This window comes from Balaenoptera ricei, chromosome 10 (genome assembly GCF_028023285.1).
Source record: "Balaenoptera ricei isolate mBalRic1 chromosome 10, mBalRic1.hap2, whole genome shotgun sequence".
Classification (NCBI taxonomy): Eukaryota; Metazoa; Chordata; class Mammalia; order Artiodactyla; family Balaenopteridae; genus Balaenoptera; species Balaenoptera ricei.
The window spans coordinates 11,715,521-11,737,193 of NC_082648.1; the positions used below are offsets into that span (position 1 = coordinate 11,715,521).

Genomic DNA, 21,673 nt, shown 5'->3' on the forward strand with positions numbered 1-21,673 from the left:
ACAATGCAATTGTATGGCTATTTTTAGCAATATTTTTTGGTAGCACTCTTTAGTTGTTAGATTTTATGTGCTTTTTGTGAAAATTACTTAACCTTTCTGAACGTTACTTTCCTCATCTATATATATGATGGCAAAAATACTGTTTATAGTGTAGGATTTTTTTGGGGATATGAACTAATATATGTCAAGCACCGAGCTAAGTTAGTTGTTGGCACTGGTATCAAAGTAGCTATTACTTTTAAGTAAAACTTTTATTATCTTTAGGATAGCTTTTCCCTATCCATAACCGTTAAAATAACCTAATGATTCAACCTGTCTGGTCAAAATATTAGGTGTTCTGAGTTCGCCAGCAATTTATAATTTTTTTTGTAATTGCCACAACCACTGTTTTAGTTTTAATAATTGAATGTAAAGGAGTCTGAATGCTTTATAGTAGTTGTTTTCACATTTTATTAATCTATTGATGACAGTAAATTACTAAGATTCTTTGTTTTAAAATCTATATTATTTAATTTTTTTCCATGTTAAGAGTTTATTATGAACTTGCAGAAACATTTAAAACTAGACTTGTCCACTTATTTCCACCAGTTCATGCTCCCTTTTTATTCCAAATATTTTACATTTTGAGGCTCTGATTTCCTAAAATATTATCAACTGGATAATTACACCAAAAGTATAAATTATAATGAACTGTTACAAATTCTGATGGAAGAAAATTTCCTTTTCTATTTTTGTTACAGAAGAAGTAGAAAATAATGAAAAGGACAGCAAACCTGAGGAAGAAGAGCAAGTAATACATGAAGATGAAAGACCTTCTGAGAAAAGTAAGCATGTACAAACAAACCTGAAATAGTTTTAAAAATTGTTTCTGCTTTTAAGGCTGTGGAAAATACTTTTCTGTCCATGAGATGCTTGTAAAATTTTTCAGTTTAAGTAAGCCACAGTTAAATCGTTTTGTTGATGGCTAACCCAAGGATCTTTGAAAGTATTAATTATTTCATGTACTTTATTGTTTTATTTATTTATTCTTTCCATTGCTCCATAGAAAGATTTAAGCTTACTATTTAGTAAGGTGCTATCTGAATGTCTTGAGAGAAATTGTTTTAGATTTGCTTTTAGAGCATTGGACCATAGGAATTTTGTCTGGGATGATACAGGCAAATGGAAGTATGTGTCTCAATCTACTTACAGTTCTTAAGCTGTATGAGAAGGGGAAACGATGTTACTGAATGTCATTAGGTTGGGTTCTGTAACTCTCCCTGTCATACTGCTCTCCATCTGTGACTATGTAAGTTATTATTTTTTTAAACTTTCAATAATACTACTACTTAATAATAATAAAAGCAACTGTGTTGATAACACTTACCTATGTACCAGACACAGTTCTAAATTTTTTACATCTTCTTTTTTTTTAACTTTTTATTTTATATTGGAGTATTTATTAACAATGTCATGGTAGTTTCAGGTGTACAGCAAAGTGATTCAGTTATACATATACACGTATCAATTCTTTTTCAAATTTTTTTCCCATTTAGATTGTTACATAATATTGAGCAGAGTTCCCTGTGTTATACAGTAGGTCCCTGTTGGCTATCCATTTTAATTGTAGCAGTGTGTACATGTCAATCCCACACTCCCTAACTATCCCTTTCCTCCACGCTTCCCCCACCCCCCAGTAACAATAAGTTCATTCTCAAAGAATGTGAGTCTGTTTCTGTTTTGTAAATAAGTTCATTTGTGTCATTTCTTTTTAGATTATGCATATAAGAGATATCGTACAATATTTCTCTTTCTCTGTGTGACTTACTTCACTCAGTATGACCATCTCTAGGTCCACCCATGTTGCTGCAAACGGCGTTATTTCATTCTTTTTAATGGCTGAGTAATATTCCATTGTATATATGTACCACAGCTTAATTATCCATTCCTCTGTCGATGGAAATTTAGGTTCCTTCCATATCTTGGCTCTTGTAAACAGTGCTGCAGTGAACATTTGGGTACATGTATCCTTTTGGACTATGTTTTTCTCCAGATATATGCCCAGGAGTGGGATTGCAGGATCATATGGTAGCCCTATTTTTCGTTTTCTAAGAAAAGGCACCTTCATACTGTTCTCCATAGTGGCTGTAGCAGTTTACATTCCCACCAACAGTGTAGCAGAGTTCCCTTCTCTCCACACCCTCTCCAGCATTTGTTGTTTGTGGATTTTTTTGGTGATAGCCATTTTGACTAGTGTGAGGTGATGTCTCATTGTAGTTTTGATTTACATTTCTCTAATAATTAACAATGTTGAACATCTTTTCATGTGCTTCTTGGCCATCTGTATGTCTTCTTTGGAGAAATGTCTATTTAGGTCTCCTGCCCATTTTTTGATTGGGTTGTTTGTTTTGATGACATTAAGCCACATGAGCTGTTTGTATATTTTGGAGACTAATCCCTTGTCAGTCACGTCATTTGCAAATATTTTCTCCCCTTCTGTGGGTTGTCTTTTCATTGTGTTTATGGTTTCCTTTGCTGTGCAAAAGCTTTTGAGTTTAATTAGGTCCCATTTGTTTATTTTTGGTTTTATTTCCATTACTCTGGGAGAGAGATTGAAAAAGATATTGCTATGATTTATGTCAGAGTGTTCTGCCTATGTTCTCCTCTAGGAGTTTTATAGTGTCCGGTCTCACATTTAGGTCTTTAATCCATTTTGAGCTTATTTTTGTGTATGGTGTTAAAGAATGTTCTAATTTCATTTTTTTACATGCAGCTGTCCAGTTTTCCCAGCACTTGAAGAGACTGTCTTTCCTCTGTTGTATAGTCTTACCTCCTTTGTCATAGATTAATTGACCATAGGTGTGTGGGTTTATTTCTGGGCTTTCTATCCTGTTCCATTGATCTATATTTCTATTTTTGTGCCAGTACCATACTGTTTTGATGACTATAGCTTTGTAGTGTAGTCTGAAGTCCGGGAGCCTGATTCCTCCAGCTCTGTTTTTCTTTCTCAAGATTGCTTTGGCTATTGGGGTCTTTTGGGTCTCCATACAAATTTTAAGATTTTTTTGTTCTAGTTCTGTGAAAAATGTCATTGGTCATTTGATAGGGATTGCACTGAATCTCTACATTGCCTTGGGTACTATAGTCGTTTTGACAATATTGACTCTTCCAATCCAAGAACATGGTATATCTTCCCATCTGTTTGTGTTGTCTTCGATTTCTTTCATCAGCATCTTACAGTTTTTGGAGTACAGGTCTTTTGTCTCCTTTGATAGGATTATTCCTAGATATTTTATTCTTTTTGATGTGATGGTAAGTGGGATTGTTTCTTGAATTTCTCTTTCTGATCTTTTGTTGTTAGTGTATAGAAATGCAACATATTTCTGTGTATTAATTCTGTAACCTGCAACTTTACCAAATTCATTGATGAGTTCTAATAGTTTTCTGGTGGCATCTTTGGGATTTTCTATGTATAGTGTCATCTGCAAACAGTGGCAGTTTAACTTCTTCTTTTCCAATTTGGATTCCTTTTATTTCTTTTTCTTCTCTTATTGCTGCGGCTAGGACTTCCAAAACTATGTTGAATAAAAGTGGTGAGAGTGGACATCCTTGTCTTGTTCCTGATCTTAGAGGAAATACTTTTAGCTTTTCACCGTTGGGTAAGATGTTAGCTGTAGGTTTGTCATATATGGCCTTTATTATGTTGAGGTTTATTCCCTCTATGCCCACTTTCTGGAGAGTTTTTATCATAAATTGGTGTTGAATTTTGTCAAAAGCTTTTTCTGCATCTATTGAGATGATCATATGGTTTTTATTCTTCAGTTTGTTGCTGTGGTGTATCACACTGATTGATTTGCAGATATTGAAAAATCCTTGCATCCTTGGATAAACCCCACTTGATCGTGATGTATGGTCCTTTTAATGTATTGTTGGGTTCTGATTGCTAGTATTTGGTTTAGGATTTTTGCATCTATATTCATCAGTGATATTGACCTGTAATTTTCTTTTCTTGTGGTATCTTTGTCTGGTTTTGGTATCAGGGTGATGGTGGCCTCATAGAATGAGTTTGGGGGTTCTCTTTCCTCTGCAATTTTTTTGGAACATTTTCAGAAGGATAGCAGTTAGCTCTTCTCTAAATGTTTGATAGAATTTGCCTGTGAAGCCATCAGTTCCTGGACTTTTGTTTGTTGGGAATTTTTAAATCACAGTTTCAGTTTCAGTGCTTGTGATTGGCCTGTTCATATTTTCTGTTTCTTCCTGGTTCAGTCTTGGGAGACTGTACCTTTCTAAGAATTTGTCCATTTCTTCCAGGTTGTCCATTTTATTGGCATACAGTTGCTTGTAGTAGTCTCTTATGATCCTTTGTATTCCTGTGGTGTCAGTTGTAACTTCTCCTTTTCCATTTCTAATTTTATTAATTTGAGTGATCTCTCTTTTTTTCTTAATGAGTCTGGCTAAAGGTTTATCAATTTTGTTTATCTTTTCAAAGAACCAGCTTTTAGTTTCATTTATCTTTACTTGTCTCTATTTCATTTATTTCTGCTCTGATCATTATGATTTCTTTTCTTCTACTAACTTTAGGTTTTGTTTGTTCTTTGTCTGGTTGCTTTAGGTGTATGGTTAGGTTGTTTATTTGAGATGTCTCTTGTTTCCTGAGGTAAGATTGTATTTCTTTAAACTTCCCTCTTAGAAATGCCTTTGTCATATTCCACAGGTTTTGGGTCGTTGTGCTTTCATTTTCATTTGTCTCTAGGTACTTCTTGATTTCCTCTCTGATTTCTTCAGTGATCCAGTGGTTGTTTAGTAGCATATTGTTTAGCCTCCACACGTTTGTGTTTTTTACAGTTTTTTTCTTATAGTTTGTTTCTAATCTCATAGCATTGTCATCAAAAAAGATGCTTGATGTGATTTCAATTTTCTTAAATTTACCGAGGCTCCCTTTGTGGCCCAGCGTGTGGTCAATCCTGGAGAATGTTCCGTGTGCACTTGAGAAGAATGTGTATTCTGCTGCTTTTGGATGGAAAGCTCTATAAATATCAGTTAAGTCCATCTGGTCTAATGTGTCATGTAAGGCCTGTGTTTCCTTATTGATTTTCTGCCCGGATGATCTGTCCATTGATGAAACTGAGGTGTTAAAGTTTCCCAGTATTATTGTGCTACTGTTGATTTCTCCCTTTATGGCTGTTAGTATATGCCTTATATATTGAGGTGCTCCTATGTTGGGTGCATATATATGTACAATTGGTATGTCTTCTTAGATTGATCCCTTGATCATTATGTAGTGTCCTTCTTTGTCTCTTATAACAGTCTTTGTTTTAAAGTTTGTTTTGTCTGAAATGAGTATTGCTACTCCAGCTTTCTTTTGATTTCCATTTGCATGGAATGCCTTCTTCCATCCTCTTACTTTCAGTCTGTATGTGTCCCTAGGTCTGAAGTAGGTCTCTTGTAGACAGCATATATACAGGTCTTGTTTTTGTATCCATTCAGCCAGTCTGTGTCTTTTGGTTGGATCATTTAATCCATTTACATTTAAGGTAATTCTCAATATGTGTGTTCCTATTACCATTTTCTTAATTGTTTTGGGTTTGTTTTTGTAGGTCTTTTTTATTCCCTTCCTCTTTTGTTCTCTTGTGGTTTGATGACCATCCTTTGTGTTGTGTCTGGGTTGCTTTTTCTTTTTTGAGTGCGTACCTATTGTAGTTTTTAGGTTTGCTGTTCCCATGAGGTTTTGATATAGCAGTCTATATATGTAGAAGGTTGTTTTATGTTGCTGGTCTCTTTCCCACCTAGAGGAGTTCTCTTAGCTTTTGCTTTTCTGTAAAGCTTTTGATTTCTCTGTCAAATCTGAATGAGAGCCTTGCTGGGTAGAGTGTTCTTGATTGTAGATTCTTCCCTTTCATCACTTTAAATATATCGTGCCACTCACTTCTGGCCTGCAGAGTTTGCTGAGAAATCAGCTGATAACCTTATGGGAGTTCCCTTGTATGTTATTTGTTGTTTTTCCCTTGTTACTTTTAATATTTTTCCTTTGTCTTTAATTTTTTTCCAATTCGATTACTATGTGTCTTGGTGTGTTCCTCTTTGGGTTTATCCTGCCTTGGACTCTATGTGCTTCTTGGACTTGGGTGACTGTTTACCATGTTAGGGGAAGTTTTCAATTATAATCTCTTCAAACATTTTCTCAGGTCCTTTCTGTCTCTCTTCTTCTCCTGGAATCCCTATAATGAGAATGTTGGTGCGTTTAATGTTGTCCTAGAGGTCTCTTAGATTGTCTTCATATCTCTTTATTCTTTTTTCTTTATTCTGTTCCATGGCAGTGATTTCCACCATTCTGTCTTCCAGGTTACGTGTCTGTTCTTCTGCCTCAGTTATTCTGCTGTTGATTCCTTCTAGTGTATTTTTCATTTCAGTTATTGTATTGTTCATCTCTGTTTCTTCTTTAGTTCTTATAGGTCTTTGTTAAACATTTCTTGCATCTTCTCAATCCTTGCCTCCATTCTCTTCCTGAAGTCCTTGATCATCTTCACTATCATTATTCTGAATTCTTTTTCCAGAAGGTTGCCTATCTCCACTTCAGTTAGTTGTTTTTCTGGGGTTTTATCTTTTTCCTTCATCTGGGACATAATCCTCTGCCATTTCATTTCGTATACCTTTCTGTGATTGTGGTTTTCATTCCACAGGCTGCAGGATTGTAGTTCTTCTTGCTTCTGCTGTCTGCCCTCTGGTGGATGAGGCTATCTAAGAGGCTTGTGCAAGCTTCCTGATGGGAGGGACTGGTGGTGGGTAGGGCTGGGTTGTGTCTCTCTGGTGGACAGAGTTCAGTAAAACTTTAATCTGCTTGTCTGCTGATGGGTGGGGCTGTGTTCCTTTCCTGTTGGTTGATTGGCCTGAGATGACCCAGCACTGGAGCCTACAGGCAGTTTGGTGGGGCTAATGGTGCCTCTGGGAGGGCTCATGCCAATGAGTGCTTCCCAAAACTGCTGTTGCCAGTGTCTTTGTCCCTGCAGTGAGCCACTGCTGCTCCCCACCTCTGCAGGAGACCCTCCAGTGCTAGCAGGCAGGTCTGGCCCAGTCTCCTATGGGATCACTGCTCTTTTCTCTTGGGTCCTGATGTGCACAAGACCCTCTGTGTGCCCTCCAAGAGTGGACACTCCAGTGGGAGAACTGTGGTATGGTTGTTCTCCAGTGTGTGGGTTGCCCACCTGGTGGGTATGGGACTTGATTCTATCACGATTGTGCCCCTCCTAACGTCTCGCCATGGCTTCCCCTTTGTCTTTGGATGTAGGGTATCTTTTTTTGGTAGGTTCAAGTGTTTCTTTGTCGATGGTTGCTCTGCAGTTAGTTGTGAGTCCAGTGTTCTTGTAAGGAGGGATGAGCGTACCTCCTTCTACTCTGCCATCATGACCTAATCTCTCTGTGACTACGTAAGTTATGATACAAGGGAAATCGTAGAATAGAATTGGATTTTAATAATAAGCTCATAGATAGTATGGAGATTTTAATATTTTAATATTTTCCTGTTTCTATATTGAAAAAGAAACCAGATAAAATATGTTATGATCTCATGAGTGTTACCAATATTTGAAACAGAAATTTTCTAAGTGAAGGTCTTTGAATGTCTATTCTTTACCAAATTTACCTTTATAATGACATTAATTTTATTATTTTTATATATTTGAAATTTATTAGGATATGTTAAGAATAACTAATATTATTTTCCTAAGGCTGGTGATTAAGGAAGAATTTTTCCTAAACTTACTGAGGAAGAAAATTTACTGAGGATGAAGAATTAAATAATTAAAGCTATGCACAGTTAGTAGAGGCATGTGATGTGAGAATAAATACTGAGAAATCTGTGACTTGTGAATGAATACTGTATTTTGTCAGAGAATTCATATACACTAGAGAATTTAGTGAAAGGAATGAATTTGCGATGATTTCGTCTCATCCCATATTGTTAGTTGGGCTTCCATCTTAATACGAACATTTCAGGGAAAAAATGTTCTTTGTTCATGTTGTTTGTACATTTACTTATTTAGCATTTGGAGGTTCTTATTTAGCATATTGAAAATCATTTCAAGTTTAAGGTAAAAGCTATCTATTTACTTTTCTGATCACAAGAACAATTCATAAAATAATTTATTGAGAGTGCTATTTTGATAGCTAGAAATAATATTTTCCTGAGGCTGGAGAAGAGGCATTAAGGTCTATCTATAATAAAAACACCTGACTGGTCATTATGCTTTTTCTTCTCAGGTGAATTTTTTAGAAGAAAACGTTCTAAGTCAGAGGACATGGACAATGTACAGTCCAAACGCCGTCGATATATGGAAGAAGAATATGAGGCAGAGTTTCAAGTAAAGATTACAGCCAAAGGAGATATAAACCAGAAACTACAAAAGGTGTTAGAGATTATAAGTTAAAAGCATATTAAACAAAAAACACCACCATCTTTATTCTTCTAGATTTTTGACATTACTCTGTATTTTACTGAAATATTCAGCTTTTTCATAGAAAGAACTTGAAGAAATTGGTTAAGCTTATTACCCTTAATAATTTAATTCTAAAATTCCTTATGACTCTTTTGAAGCTAAATAGTTTTGTTTTGTTTTGTTTTGTTTTTTTAGATATGGTAGTAATTTTCAAAATGGGAGAGAAATTATGGCTTCTTTTCTTATTTGCTTTAGTAACAAAACTGAATACCAATTTTCAGCTTTCATTTTTTCTTCTATATTGAACTTTATTCTAGTGGAAACATTAGAGTCTTATATGTTAACATTTTAGTTTTTATAATTTTTATCATAAGCTGGTTTCATGGCTGTAAGTCCCTACGTTCTAAAATCTTTGTTATGTACCTTAGGCTTAGTATTAAAAATGGTATGGACAAGGCTTTCGAATGACTAGGGAAAGGGAATATTTAAAGTACAGACTTTGGAAACTTCCCCCTATATGTGTTAGACTAGAGATAGAAATAATGAAAATATAAAGTATTTAATATATTTTTCAAGATGTGTTCACACATGTTGATGACAAATGCCTTTTTGAGAGAAGAATAGAAGACTCAGTGAAAATTTTTCAAGGTCTTATAGATTTAATGGTGAAATTATAAATAATCTAGGCCAGTGTTCTACTCAGATAAAGTATAAATATCCCCATTAGAGAAAGGAACAGAGAGGCAGTACAAAAGTGGCTTTTTTTTCTCCCAGTGTCTTTTTTCTTTTAACCATATGGTGATAATAATGCTTGTTCAGTCTTTCTTATAGAGCTATTAGAAATACGAAGATAGCTATGAGAAAGCATTTTGAAATATACTTCTGTATATACTGAGGGTTTACTCCTCTAGAGCAGTGTAATTCGGAGATGGTCCGTCAGCTGCACTGTGTGTCCTGTTTGTTATGGGTCCATAATGAGATAAATATGGAAATTGTGAGTAGGCATTTAGAAATGTTTTATAGGAATTTCATAGTGCAGTGACATTCTTAGTGTCTCACAAAAATATCATCTGTAACAGATTAGAAAATTTAAAACCTGCTCCTTACCTTCAGCTGGTTTCTTTTAAATCACAGTAGAGGGTGTGGGAAGAAAATATTAAAACTTCAATTTCAAATTGTTTTAAAAATTTCACCCTCTGGAAATTTTCTATTTTTAGTACATTTTATTGTGTTACAGTAGATATTATGTATGTAGAAGTGGAGGATTTCAGCAGATAGCATTGTGTTACGGATGCCAGTATGTTTTTTTAATTAATATTTTAGTACTATCTTATTAGTACTTCAGAATATTTACTGTTTGCTGCTTGCTTGAAATTCCTTTTTTGCTATAACAAAGGAATGTGTATTTTTTTAGGTTGTACAGTGGTTGCTGGAAGAAAAATTGTGTGCGCTACAGTGTGGTGTATTTGATAAGACGTTGGCAGAATTGAAAACACGAGTGGAAAAGATTGAGTGTAACAAGAGGCATAAAACAGTTTTAACTGAACTACAGGTTTGTACACTGACTTGAATTGCATATCCGTGTGTCATCATTTTTATAACTTACTTTCTGGGATATGTTTTTGAAGTTGACAATAAAGTATATTTAACTTTTAAGTATTAGAAATAAAAGGAGCCTCTATTAGTTTGCTAGGGCTACCATTAATTAACAAAAAGTACCATAAACTGGATGGCTTAAACAACAGAAACGTATTGTCTCATAGTTTTGGAGGCTGAAAGTCCAAGATTAAGTTGTCGTCAGGATTGGTTCTAAGGGCTGTGAGGAAGAATCTGTTCCTTATATCTACTCTAGCTATAAATGGTTTACTGGCAGTCTTTGGCATTCCTTGTCTTATAGAAGTATCACCCTGATTTCTGGCTCCATCTTCACATGGTGCTGTATCTGTATGTTTGTCTGTTTCCAAATTTTCCCTTTTTCCAAGGATACTAGTCATATTGGATTAGGACCTACCCTATTCCAGTGTGACCTCATCTTAACTACACTTGACTCTTGAGCAATGTGAAGGTTAGAGGTGCTGTCCCCACCTGCTGCAGTTGAAAATCTGTACACTGGTATCTGCTTCAAAAAATGAAGGAATTGATAAATGACTCACCCAAGGCAGTAGCTGAAACACTTCAGATAGAATCGGAACTCAAGCCCTAGTTCTTTTGATTTCACATCTGGTGATCTCTAATTGAACACAAACTTTTCCCCACACTTAATTTAAAGATCTGTAAAGTGAAAATATAGGTACTATATTGATTGAAAAAAAATCCATGTATAATTGGATCCACACACTTCAAATCTGTGTTGTTCAAGAGTCAGCTGTAATTACCTCTGTGATGACCCTCTTTCCAACTAAGGTCATGTTCTGAGATACTTGGGGTTCAGACTTTCATATACTTTTGAGATACATAGTTCAACCCATAGCAGAGCTTCAGAAATAATCTAACTTAGTGCATCTTAAATATTTCTTTATTCAGTGAAGAAAGGCTGGCATCATCTAAAATGTCATGAGTACTAAATAATATTTGCTGTGATTCTTTTTATATTAATCTACTTCTCCCATGAATCGTATTTTTTAAAGATATTAGCTTGTTAATCTATATTTATTAATAATTACTACTTTTAATTTTTTATTAAATACATCTGTATATTAACATGTACTGCTAGAGCTTCTAATCAGTTGAAATGAGCACACGGTAGCATGCTGCAGTAATTCATTTTATTCCAAGACTAAGAAACTGGAAAATTTTATCAGTACATTCATTCTATATAAGCATAGTCTCAGATGCTGACTTGCAAACCACTTATAGAGCCTGTTTTACAAATGAGGGAGAAGTGGTCCATGAAAATAAAGTCGCTTCTTCACAGTTAAAAGCAAATTGCAACCAAATGTGACTAGAATTTAGGTATTATATTTGGCAGCCTACAAGTTATTTTTTTGGTTTCATAGTTAGTTTTGTTTACAGTGAGACTTTACTACAAAGACTTTATTATTAATAATTTCGTAATGTGTCATTTAGGACAACACTAGTCCTGTTTCTTACCTTTAGCAGGTCTTTATATAGTGATAGCATTGTCTCATCATTAAACTTTATTTTACTAGTACTGTTAAGAATTTTGAATGAGAACTTGAAAATATCTGAAGATTTAAGAAAGTAATTTCATTCGTTGTTTGTTATCACTCCCATGGCTGCATCTATGGTTTTTTGTTTCTAGAACCTGAGATCTTGACTCTTATAGTCTTACTTAAGGTGCAAGTGTGCATCTAACATTTAATAAACCTTTGCGCTTGGATATTTCTTTGTAACCTCAGAATCTGAATCTTTCCAACATCAAACCAATCATCTTCTCCACAAATATGTCCCCCTTCACATTGTTCCTCTTACTCACAATTCTTGAATTCTTAGAAAAATCTTCAAGGAATATCTTCCCGTTGTTCCTGTTATTCACAATTTTTTAGTTCTTGGAAACTGATTTCTCTGTATCACTTCACATATGCACAGTGGGTTGCCAAATTACAACTTTTTTTGTTTCTTATAAAAGTCTATCTTTTGCTTCTTCTATCTGCAAGGCCATCATTACCCAATTTCTTGATTATAGTAACAACCTTTTACATGACCACTTTGGTACTGCTTTTTAAGTCTTTGCTGGTCCTTCTCAAGCATTGTACTCATCTTTCTAAAATACTGCTTGTTCATTCTCTTCTGTATAGTCCAGTTTGCTCAACTGTGTACCAGTTTAAACCTGTATTCATTCTTCAGTTTGTAATTCGGATCTCCTAGATTTTGATCCACTTTTCCTAATACCCACCAGTTGCTTCACTGTCCTACAGAGTATTAATGTTCATAGTATTTTTATTTCAGGCCTCTGACTTCATATTGCTTCTCCCATTCATTTATGATCTGCCCTTACCATGCCATTTATTTAAATTTTACTCGGCCCAATTTAGTTCCCATCTCTTTCTTTGTTTATGGAAGTAAAATTCAGATAACAATCATTTTAAAATTTACACTTCAGTGGCATTTAGTACATACACACTGTTGTATGATCATCATCTCTATCTGGTTCCAAAACATTTTCATCAATCCAGAAGAAAACCTTGTACCCATTAAACAGTCACTTCTCATTTCCCCCCTCCCCCTAGCCCTCGGGAAGCATGAATCTGCTCTCTGTCTCTACTGAGTTACCTGTGCTGCATATTTCATATGAACAGAATTATACAATATGTGACTTTTGGTGTCTGGCCTGTTTTTCTTAGCATAATGTTTTTAAGGTTCATATATGTTGTAGCATGTATCAATACTACATTCCTTTTCATAGCTAAGTAATATTTATATTTCTGTACTATTGAAAAGTAGGAATTAATTCAAGATGTTTACTTGTGTGTATACACACACACACACACACACACACATTTTGTTTATGTATTCTTTGGCTGATGAACATTTGATGGGCATTTGGCTGATGAACATTTGATGGGCATTTGGGTTGTTTCCACCTTTTGGATATTGTAAATAATGCTGCTATGAACATTCATATACAAGTATTTGTTTGAATACCTGTTTTGAAATCTTTTGGGCATATACCTAGGAATGGAATTGTGGGTCATATGGTAATTCTTTGTTTAATTTATTGAAGAGCATTCAACTGTTTCCCAGATCAGCTACTCCATTTTATATTTTACTCCCCACCAGCAATGTGAGGGTTCCATTTCTCCACATCCTTGCCAACACTTGTTACTGTCTGTGTATTTTTAAAATTATTATTATAACATCCTAATGTGTGTGAAGTGGTATTTTATTGTGGTTTTGGTTTGCATTTTCCTAATGGCTAATGATGTTGAACATCTTTTCCTGTGTTTGTCGAACATGTGCATATCTTCTTTAGAGAAATAGTTATTCAAGTTCTTTTTGTTTTGTTTGTTTTGCCTTTCTGTTGTTGAGCTGTAAGAGTTCTTACATATTTTGGATACTGAACACTTAGAAATACACGATTTATAACTATTGATATTCTTACCCACTCTGTAAGTTTTCTTTTCACTTTCCTTTTTTGATAATGTCCTTTAATGCACAAAAGTTTCAAATTTTGATGAAATCTTGTAGACAGCATAGAGTTGGGTCATGATTTATTACCCACTTTGCCAGTCTCTGCCTTTTAATTGGAGAGTTTTTGTCTGTTTACATTTAAATTAGTTACTGATAAGGAAAGACTTACTCCTGCCATTTTATTTGTCTTCCACCTTTTTTTCCCCTTAATTCCTACATTACTGCCTTTGTCTGTGATTGATTTTTTTTCTAGTGAACCATTTTGATTCTCTTTGTCTTTCTCTTTCTGTAAGTTTTTTAGCTTTTTCCTTAGTGATTACTCTGGGGATTACACTTAACATCTTGAATTAATACCTACTTATCTTCAATATTATACAAAACTGTTCCTTTACAGCCCTGTCCTGCTCAAATCTGTTGAACCTCTCTGGTGAATTTCTTAATTTCAGTTATTGTACTTTCAGCTCCAGAATTTATATTTGTTTTCTTTATATAATGTCTGTCTCTTTATTGATATTCTCTATTTGGTGAGACATTATTTTCCTTTTTTTTTTTTTAAAGTTCTTTTTCTGTTGTGTCCTTTAGCTCTTTGAATAGATTTAAAACCATCTGTTTAAAGTCTTTGTCTAGTAAGTCCTATGCCTGAGCTATATTTCTGCTAATTCTTTTTTTTTCTGTGAATAAACCATACTTATTTCTTTGTATACCACCTAATTTTTTTTGTTGTTATTGTTGAAAACTGGATATTTTGAATATTATAATGTGGCAATTCAGAAAATCAGGTTTTCCCCTCCTGTCCAGGGTTTGTTGTTGCTGCTTGCTGTGGTTTGTTGTTTGCTTGCTTAATGAGTTTTCTCAACTATTTTTGGAAAGTATGTATTCATTATTGTGTGTGACCACTAAAGTCTATGTTTTATTAGCTTAGTGGTCAGCTTGTGTTTTGACAGTTACCTTAAATGCCTGGAGCCTAAAGAAGGAAAAAAATTACTCTTCCAAGTCTTCGCAGATTGGCTGTGTTGGGGCACTCCTTCCACACTTAATCTAGGCCATTTACAACCTGCTTTATCAGAATTGCCTTATCCTTCCCTTCCTGAAAGCCAGTCAGAAGTGAAAGCTTAGGGTCTTTTCAGCCCATTTCTGAGCATGCATTCTGCCCTGGACATTCAGATATTCTTCTCAATTTCCTGACATGGGTGAGAGCTTTTAAAGCCCCCTTTTGCTGTGTGTCTTTTTTCTGCTCTTTTCCATCCCAGGCTTTTCTTTATATTCTTTGTCCAAATTGTTCTGTGCCTCAAGCTGCTGTGCCAATACCAGCACCTTTAAATCTTTTTGGGAAAATCTGTCTGGAATGCTGCCCCAGCCTTGGGAATTACTCAGACTTGGGTGAATCAAAGGCCAGCCTTTGTGCTGGTTCTTGAGGGAGTTACTAGAGAAAATAAGGTGCATATTGCTTCCTGTGGCACTCATAACTTACTCCAGGTATCCCAGCTGTCATCCTTATAGCTGCTGCTGATCTGGGTGTGGGGAATCATAAAGGACAATTTTAAAAGACCCCACTGCTGTCATACTGCAAAGTGCAGCTTTATTATTCCCTAAGTCTTCCCTTAGCTATTGTAAGTTTTTGAGTAGATTCCAAAAGTTGATTCTAACAATGCTTGCAAGCTAATTAGTTGCTTTTGGGAAGAGACAACCCTGAAGTTCCTCACTCAGGCATTTTTGGTGATGTCACTTAACTCTTTCAGTATTTTATAATTATTGTTTTCAAGTTCTTCAACTTAAAGCCTAATTTATCATATGCTTCAGCAAATAATTATGTATTTTGTTAAATAATTTACTATTTTTTAGGTAGAGCTGACAATAAACTATTTGAAAATATTGCAGTGTGTATATAGTACTTCTGTATCTCATATCATAGCAGTAGATGAGTACATCTTCCTGATATGCATATATATTCGTTTATTATACCTGACTTCCTTTGGCAGAATCCAGTATGAGTTTTATAATATTCAAAGTCAAAACACAATTGAAAGCAAATAATTAATCACCAGTGGCTTAGTAGGTATTTTGCTTTAAGGAATACATAATTTAATATTATTAATTTTAGTATTAGTGGCTTCTTCTTTTTTTTAACACTGCAGTTACAAAAAAATAGACTTTTAAAGGACTTGTGATCCTTTGCCATAAGTATAAAAATTTACCATACATTAAAAACTGTGGTAAGAGGATAGAATTGAGTAATGTGGACTTTACCTCTAGAAGGAACGCTCATGAAGGTCTCTATTCTGCTATAATTTTTAATGTATAAATTTCTCTATAGATAAAGGAAGTTAGATTTTTATGGATTTTCAAATTAGTTGTCATTCTTATGTAGTTTTTCAATGGGCTAGTTCTCGATTAAAGTCATTTTTTTAAAAAAATTAATTAATTAATTAATTAATTTATGGCTGTGTTGGGTCTTCGTTTCTGTGCGAGGGCTTTCTCCAGTTGCGGCAAGCAGGGGCCACTCTTTTTTTTTTTTTTTTGGAGTACTATTTTTAATTTTCTTTTTTTTTTTTTTTTTCACACACACACACTGTATTTTATTTTTACAAGAGATAAATCGACTGACACCAAGCATTGTACATGGATGACCACAACAAAAGCAACAATGATTGCAATTACCAAACATGAAACACACTCATACTATGTCATAGTATTGACATTCAGTCCAGTAATCCTCCACTGTAACAGCTCCTTTACTTTGCATTGAAAATTGATTTGTATATTCTTTGCCTCTGAGTCCTTGTGGAATTTTTTTTTTTTTTTTTTTAAATTCAGACAGAAAGTCACAAAAATTATACTCATCCTCATCAGTTCACTCAGTCCCATGTAATTAATTTTTTTTTTCATCTTGATCTTTTGTTAGCACTTTTATGAGTTCATCAGTTTTTCATTAGAGTTCTGAAAATGCTTATTCATTCAGTTCAGCAGTACAGTCCGTTACCAGAAACCTGTACTTGTCAGAGTCTTTTCCATGTATTTCTTGAAGATGAAACCCTTTTATAGGAACATATTTGCAAAATCATCAGCGTACACCCAGAACTGTCTGTAAATGACAAAAGACTTAAAAATGACCACGGTTAAAGATTTGATGACAGTTCATAATAATGCAGTTGACAAGAAAATTAGTTATTTCTGAGATATACATTTTAAAGTAATAACTAGGATTATTACTTATAACATTATACCAGAACATATAAGATTTTTAGAAATTTCATGTAATGTCTGAAACATTTATATTGACATATTTCCATACATATTTCCATACAAGTACAAATATAAGATTTTTAGAAATTTCATGTAATGTCTGAAACATTTATATTAACATATTTCCATACATATTTCCATACAAGTACAAATATGATTTTTAGAAATTTCATGTAATGTCTGAAACATTTATATTAACATGTTTCCATACAAATAACCCAATGAAAGTTTAGTATTAGTTGTTTTGTTTGTTTTTTTATACTGCAGGTTCTTATTAGGCATCAGTTTTATACACATCAGTGTATACATGTCAATCCCAATCGCCCAATTCAGCACCCCACCATCCCCACCCCACCGCAGTTTTCCCCCCTTGGTGTCCATATGTCCATTCTCTACATCTGTGTCTCAACTTCTGCCCTGCAAACTGGCTCATCTGTACCATTTTTCTAGGTTCCGCATACATGCATTAACATACGATATTTGTTTTTCTCTTTCTGACTTACTTCACTCTGTATGACAGTCTCTAGATCCATCCACGTCTCAACAAATGACTCAATTTCGTTCCTTTTTATGGCTGAGTAATATTCCATTGTATATATGTACCACATCTTCTTTATCCATTTGTCTGTTGATGGGCATTTAGGTTGCTTCCATGACCTGGCTATTGTAAATAGTGCTGCAATGAACATTCGGGTGCATGTGTCTTTTTGAATTACGGTTTTCTCTGGGTATATGCCCAGTAGTGGGATTGCTGGGTCATATGGTAATTCTATTTTTAGTTTTTTAAGGAACCTCCATATTGTTCTCCATAGTGGCTGTATCAATTTACATTCCCACCAACAGTGCAAGAGGGTTCCCTTTTCACCACACCCTCTCCAGCATTTGTTGTTTGTAGATTTTCTGATGATGCCCATTCTAACAGGAGTGAGGTGATACCTCATTGTAGTTTTGATTTGCATTTCTCTAATAATTAGTGATGTTGAGCATCTTTTCATGTGCTTCGTGGCCATCTGTATGTCTTCTTTGGAGAAATGTCTATTTAGGTCTTCTGCCCATTTTTGGATTGGGGTGTTTGTTTCTTTGATATTGAGCTGAATGAGCTGTTTATATATTTTGGAGATTAATCCTTTGTCCGTTGATTCATTTGCAAATATTTTCTCCCATTCTGAGGGTTGTCTTTTCGTCTTGTTTATGGTTTCCTTTGCTGTGCAAAAGCTTTGAAGTTTCATTAGGTCCCACTTGTTTATTTTTGTTTTTATTTCCATTACTCTAGGAGGTGGATCAAAAAAGATCTTGCTGTGATTTATGTCAAAGAGTGTTCTTCCTATGTTTTCCTCTTAAGAGTTTTATAGTGTCCAGTCTTATATTTAGGTCTCTAATCCATTTTGAGTTTATTTTTGTGTATGGTGTTAGGGAGTGTTCTAATTTCATTCTTTTACATGTAGCTGTCCAGTTTTCCCAGCACCACTTATTGAAGAGACTGTCTTTTCTCCATTGTATATCTTTGCCTCCTTTGTCATAGATTAGTTGACCATAGGTGCGTGGGTTAATGTCTGGGCTTTCTATCTTGTTCCATTGATCTATGTTTCTGTTTTTGTGCCAGTACCATATTGTCTTGATTACTGTAGCTTTGTAGTATAGTCTGAAGTCAGGGAGTCTGATTCCTCCAGCTCCATTTTTTTGCCTCAAGACTGCTTTGCCTATTCGGGGTCTTTTGTGTCTCCATACAAATTTTAAGATGATTTGTTCTAGCTCCGTAAAAAATGCCATTGGTAATTTGATAGGGATTGCATTGAATCTGTAGATTGCTTTGGGTAGTATACTCATTTTCACAATGTTGATTCTTCCAATCCAAGAACATGGTATATCTCTCCATTTGTTGGTATCATCTTTAATTTCTTTCATCAGTGTCTTATAGTTTTCTGCATACAGGTCTTTTGTCTCCCTAGGTAGGTTTATTCCTAGGTATTTTATTCTTTTTGTTGCAATGGTAAATGGGAGTGTTTCCATAATTTCTCTTTCAGATTTTTCATCATTAGTGTATAGGAATGCAAGAGATTTCTGTGCATTAATTTTGTATCCTGCAACTTTACCATATTCATTAATTAGCTCTAGCAGTTTTCTGGTGGCAGTTTTAGGATTCTCTATGTATAGTATCATGTCATCCGCAAACAGTGACAGTTTTACTTCTTCTTTTCCAATTTGTATTCCTTTTATTTCTTTTTCTTCTCTGATTGCCGTGGCTAGGACTTCCAAAACTATGTTGAATAATAGTGGTGAGAGTGGACATCCTTGTCTCGTTCCTGATCTTAGAGGAAATGCTTTCAGTTTTTCACCATTGAGAATGATGTTTGCTGTGGGTTTGTCATATATGGCCTTTATTATGTTGAGGTAGGTTCCCTCTATGCCCACTTTCTGGAGAGTTTTTATCAGAAATGGGTGTTGAATTTTGTCAAAAGCTTTTTCTGCATCTATTGAGATGATCATATGGTTTTTATTCTTCAATTTGTTAATATGGTGTATCACATTGATTGATTTGCGTATATTGAAGAATCCTTGCATCCCTGGGATAAATCCCACTTGATCGTGGTGTATGATCCTTTTAATGTGTTGTTGGATTCTGTTTGCTAGTATTTTGTTGAGGATTTTTGCATCTATATTCATCAGTGATATTGGTCTGTAATTTTCTTTTTTTGTAGTGTCTTTGTCTGGTTTTGGTATCAGGGTGATGGTGGCCTCATAGAATGAGTTTGGGAGTGTTCCTTCCTCTGCAATTTTTTGGAAGAGTTTGAGAAGGATGGGTGTTAGCTCTTCTCTAAATGTTTGATAGAATTCACCTGTGAAGCCATCTGGTCCTGGACTTTTGTTTGTTGGAAGATTTTTAATCACAGTTTCAATTGCATTACTTGTGATTGGTCTGTTCATATTTTCTATTTCTTCCTGGTTCAGTCTTGGAAGGTTATACCTTTCTAAGAATTTGTCCATTTCTTCCAGGTTGTCCATTTTATTGGCATAAAGTTGCTTGTAGTAGTCTCTTAGGATGCTTTGTATTTCTGCGGTGTCTGTTGTAACTTCTCCTTTTTCATTTCTAATTTTATTAATTTGAGTCCTCTCCCTCTTTTTCTTGATGAGTCTGGCTAATGGCTTATCAATTTTGTTTATCTTCTCAAAGAACCAACTTTTAGTTTTATTGATCTTTGCTATTGTTTTCTTTGTTTCTATTTCATTTATTTCTGCTCTGATCTTTATGATTTCTTTCCTTCTGCTAACTTTGGGTTTTGTTTGTTCTTCTTTCTCTAGTTTCTTTAAGTGTAAGGTTAGATTGTTTACTTGAGCTTTTTCTTGTTTCTTTAGGTAGGCTTGTATAGCTATAAACTTCCCTCTTAGAACTGCTTTTGCTGCATCCCATAGGTTTTGGGTCGTCGTGTTTTCATTGTCATTTGTCTCTAGGTATTTTTTGATTTCCTCTTTGATTTCTTCAGTGATCTCTTGGTTATTTAGTAACGTATTGTTTAGCCTCCATGTGTTTGTCCTTTTTATGTTTTTTTCCCTGTAATTCATTTCTAATCTCATAGCGTTGTGGTCAGAAAAGATGCTTGATATGATTTCAATTTTCTTAAATTTACTGAGGCTTGATTTGTGACCCAAGATGTGATCTATCTTGGAGAATGTTCCGTGCGCACTTGAGAAGAACGTGTAATCTGCTGTTTTTGGATGGAATGTCCGATATATATCAATTAAATCTATCTGGTCTATTGTGTCATTTAAAGCTTCTGTTTCCTTATTTATTTTCATTTTGGATGATCTGTCCATTGGTGTAAGTGAGGTGTTAAAGTCCCCCACTATTATTGTGTTACTGTCGATTTCCTCTTTTATAGCTGTTAGCAGTTGCCTTATGTATTGAGGTGCTCCTATGTTGGGTGCATATATATTTATAATTGTTATATCTTCTTCTTGGATTGATCCCTGGATCATTATGTAGTTTCCTTCCTTGTCTCTTGTAACATTCTTTATTTTAAAGTCTATTTTATCTGATATGAGTATAGCTACTCCAGCTTTCTTTTGATTTCCATTTGCATGGAATATCTTTTTCCATCCCCTCACTTTCAGTCTGTATGTGTCCCTAGGTCTAAAGTGGGTCTCTTGTAGACAGCATATATATGGGTCTTGTTTTTGTATCCATTCAGCCAGTCTATGTCTTTTGGTTGGGGCATTTAATCCATTCACGTTTAAGGTAATAATCGATATGTATGTTCCTATGACCATTTTCTTAATTGTTTTGGGTTTGTTTTTGTAGGTCCTTTTCTTCTCTTGTGTTTCCCACTTAGAGAAGTTCCTTTAGCATTTGTTGTAGAGCTGGTTTGGTGGTGCTGAATTCTCTTAGCTTTTGCTTGTCTGTAAAGCTTTTGATTTCTCCATCAAATCTAAATGAGATCCTTGCCGGGTAGAGTAATCTTGGTTGTAGGTTCTTCCCTTTCATCACTTTAAGTATATCATGCCACTCCCTTCTGGCTTGCAGAGTTTCTGCTGAGAAATCAGCTGTTAACCTTATGGGAGTTCCCTTGTATGTTATTTGTCGTTCTTCCCTTGCTGCTTTCAATAATTTTTCTTTGTCTTTAATTTTTGCCACTTTGATTACTATGTGTCTCGGCGTGTTTCTCCTTGGGTTTATCCTGTATGGGACTCTCTGCGCTTCCTGGACTTGGGTGGCTATTTCCTTTCCCATGTTAGGGAAGTTTTCGACTATAATCTCTTCAAATATTTTCTCTGGTCCTTTCTCTCTCTCTTCTCCTTCTGGGACCCCTATAATGCGAATGTTGTTGCGTTTAATGTTGTCCCAGAGGTCTCTTAGGCTGTCTTCATTTCTTTTCATTCTTTTTTCTTTAGTCTGTTCCGCAGCAGTGAATTCCATCATTCTGTCTTCCAGG

The 21,673-nt window shown here is 34.9% G+C and overlaps 1 protein-coding gene across 3 annotated transcripts in view; it reads left to right on the top strand.

Annotated features, from left to right (window-relative positions):
* The window catches only part of ATF7IP (activating transcription factor 7 interacting protein), a 123,900-nt gene that overhangs the window by 57,550 nt on the left and 44,677 nt on the right, over positions 1-21,673 (top strand). For all 3 annotated transcript variants that reach the window (XM_059935348.1, XM_059935347.1, XM_059935349.1), the window contains exons 3-5: positions 741-824; positions 8,236-8,381; positions 9,826-9,963. In XM_059935348.1, coding sequence (XP_059791331.1) covers positions 741-824; positions 8,236-8,381; positions 9,826-9,963 — 368 coding nt within the window. The remainder of the gene's footprint in view (positions 1-740; positions 825-8,235; positions 8,382-9,825; positions 9,964-21,673) is intronic.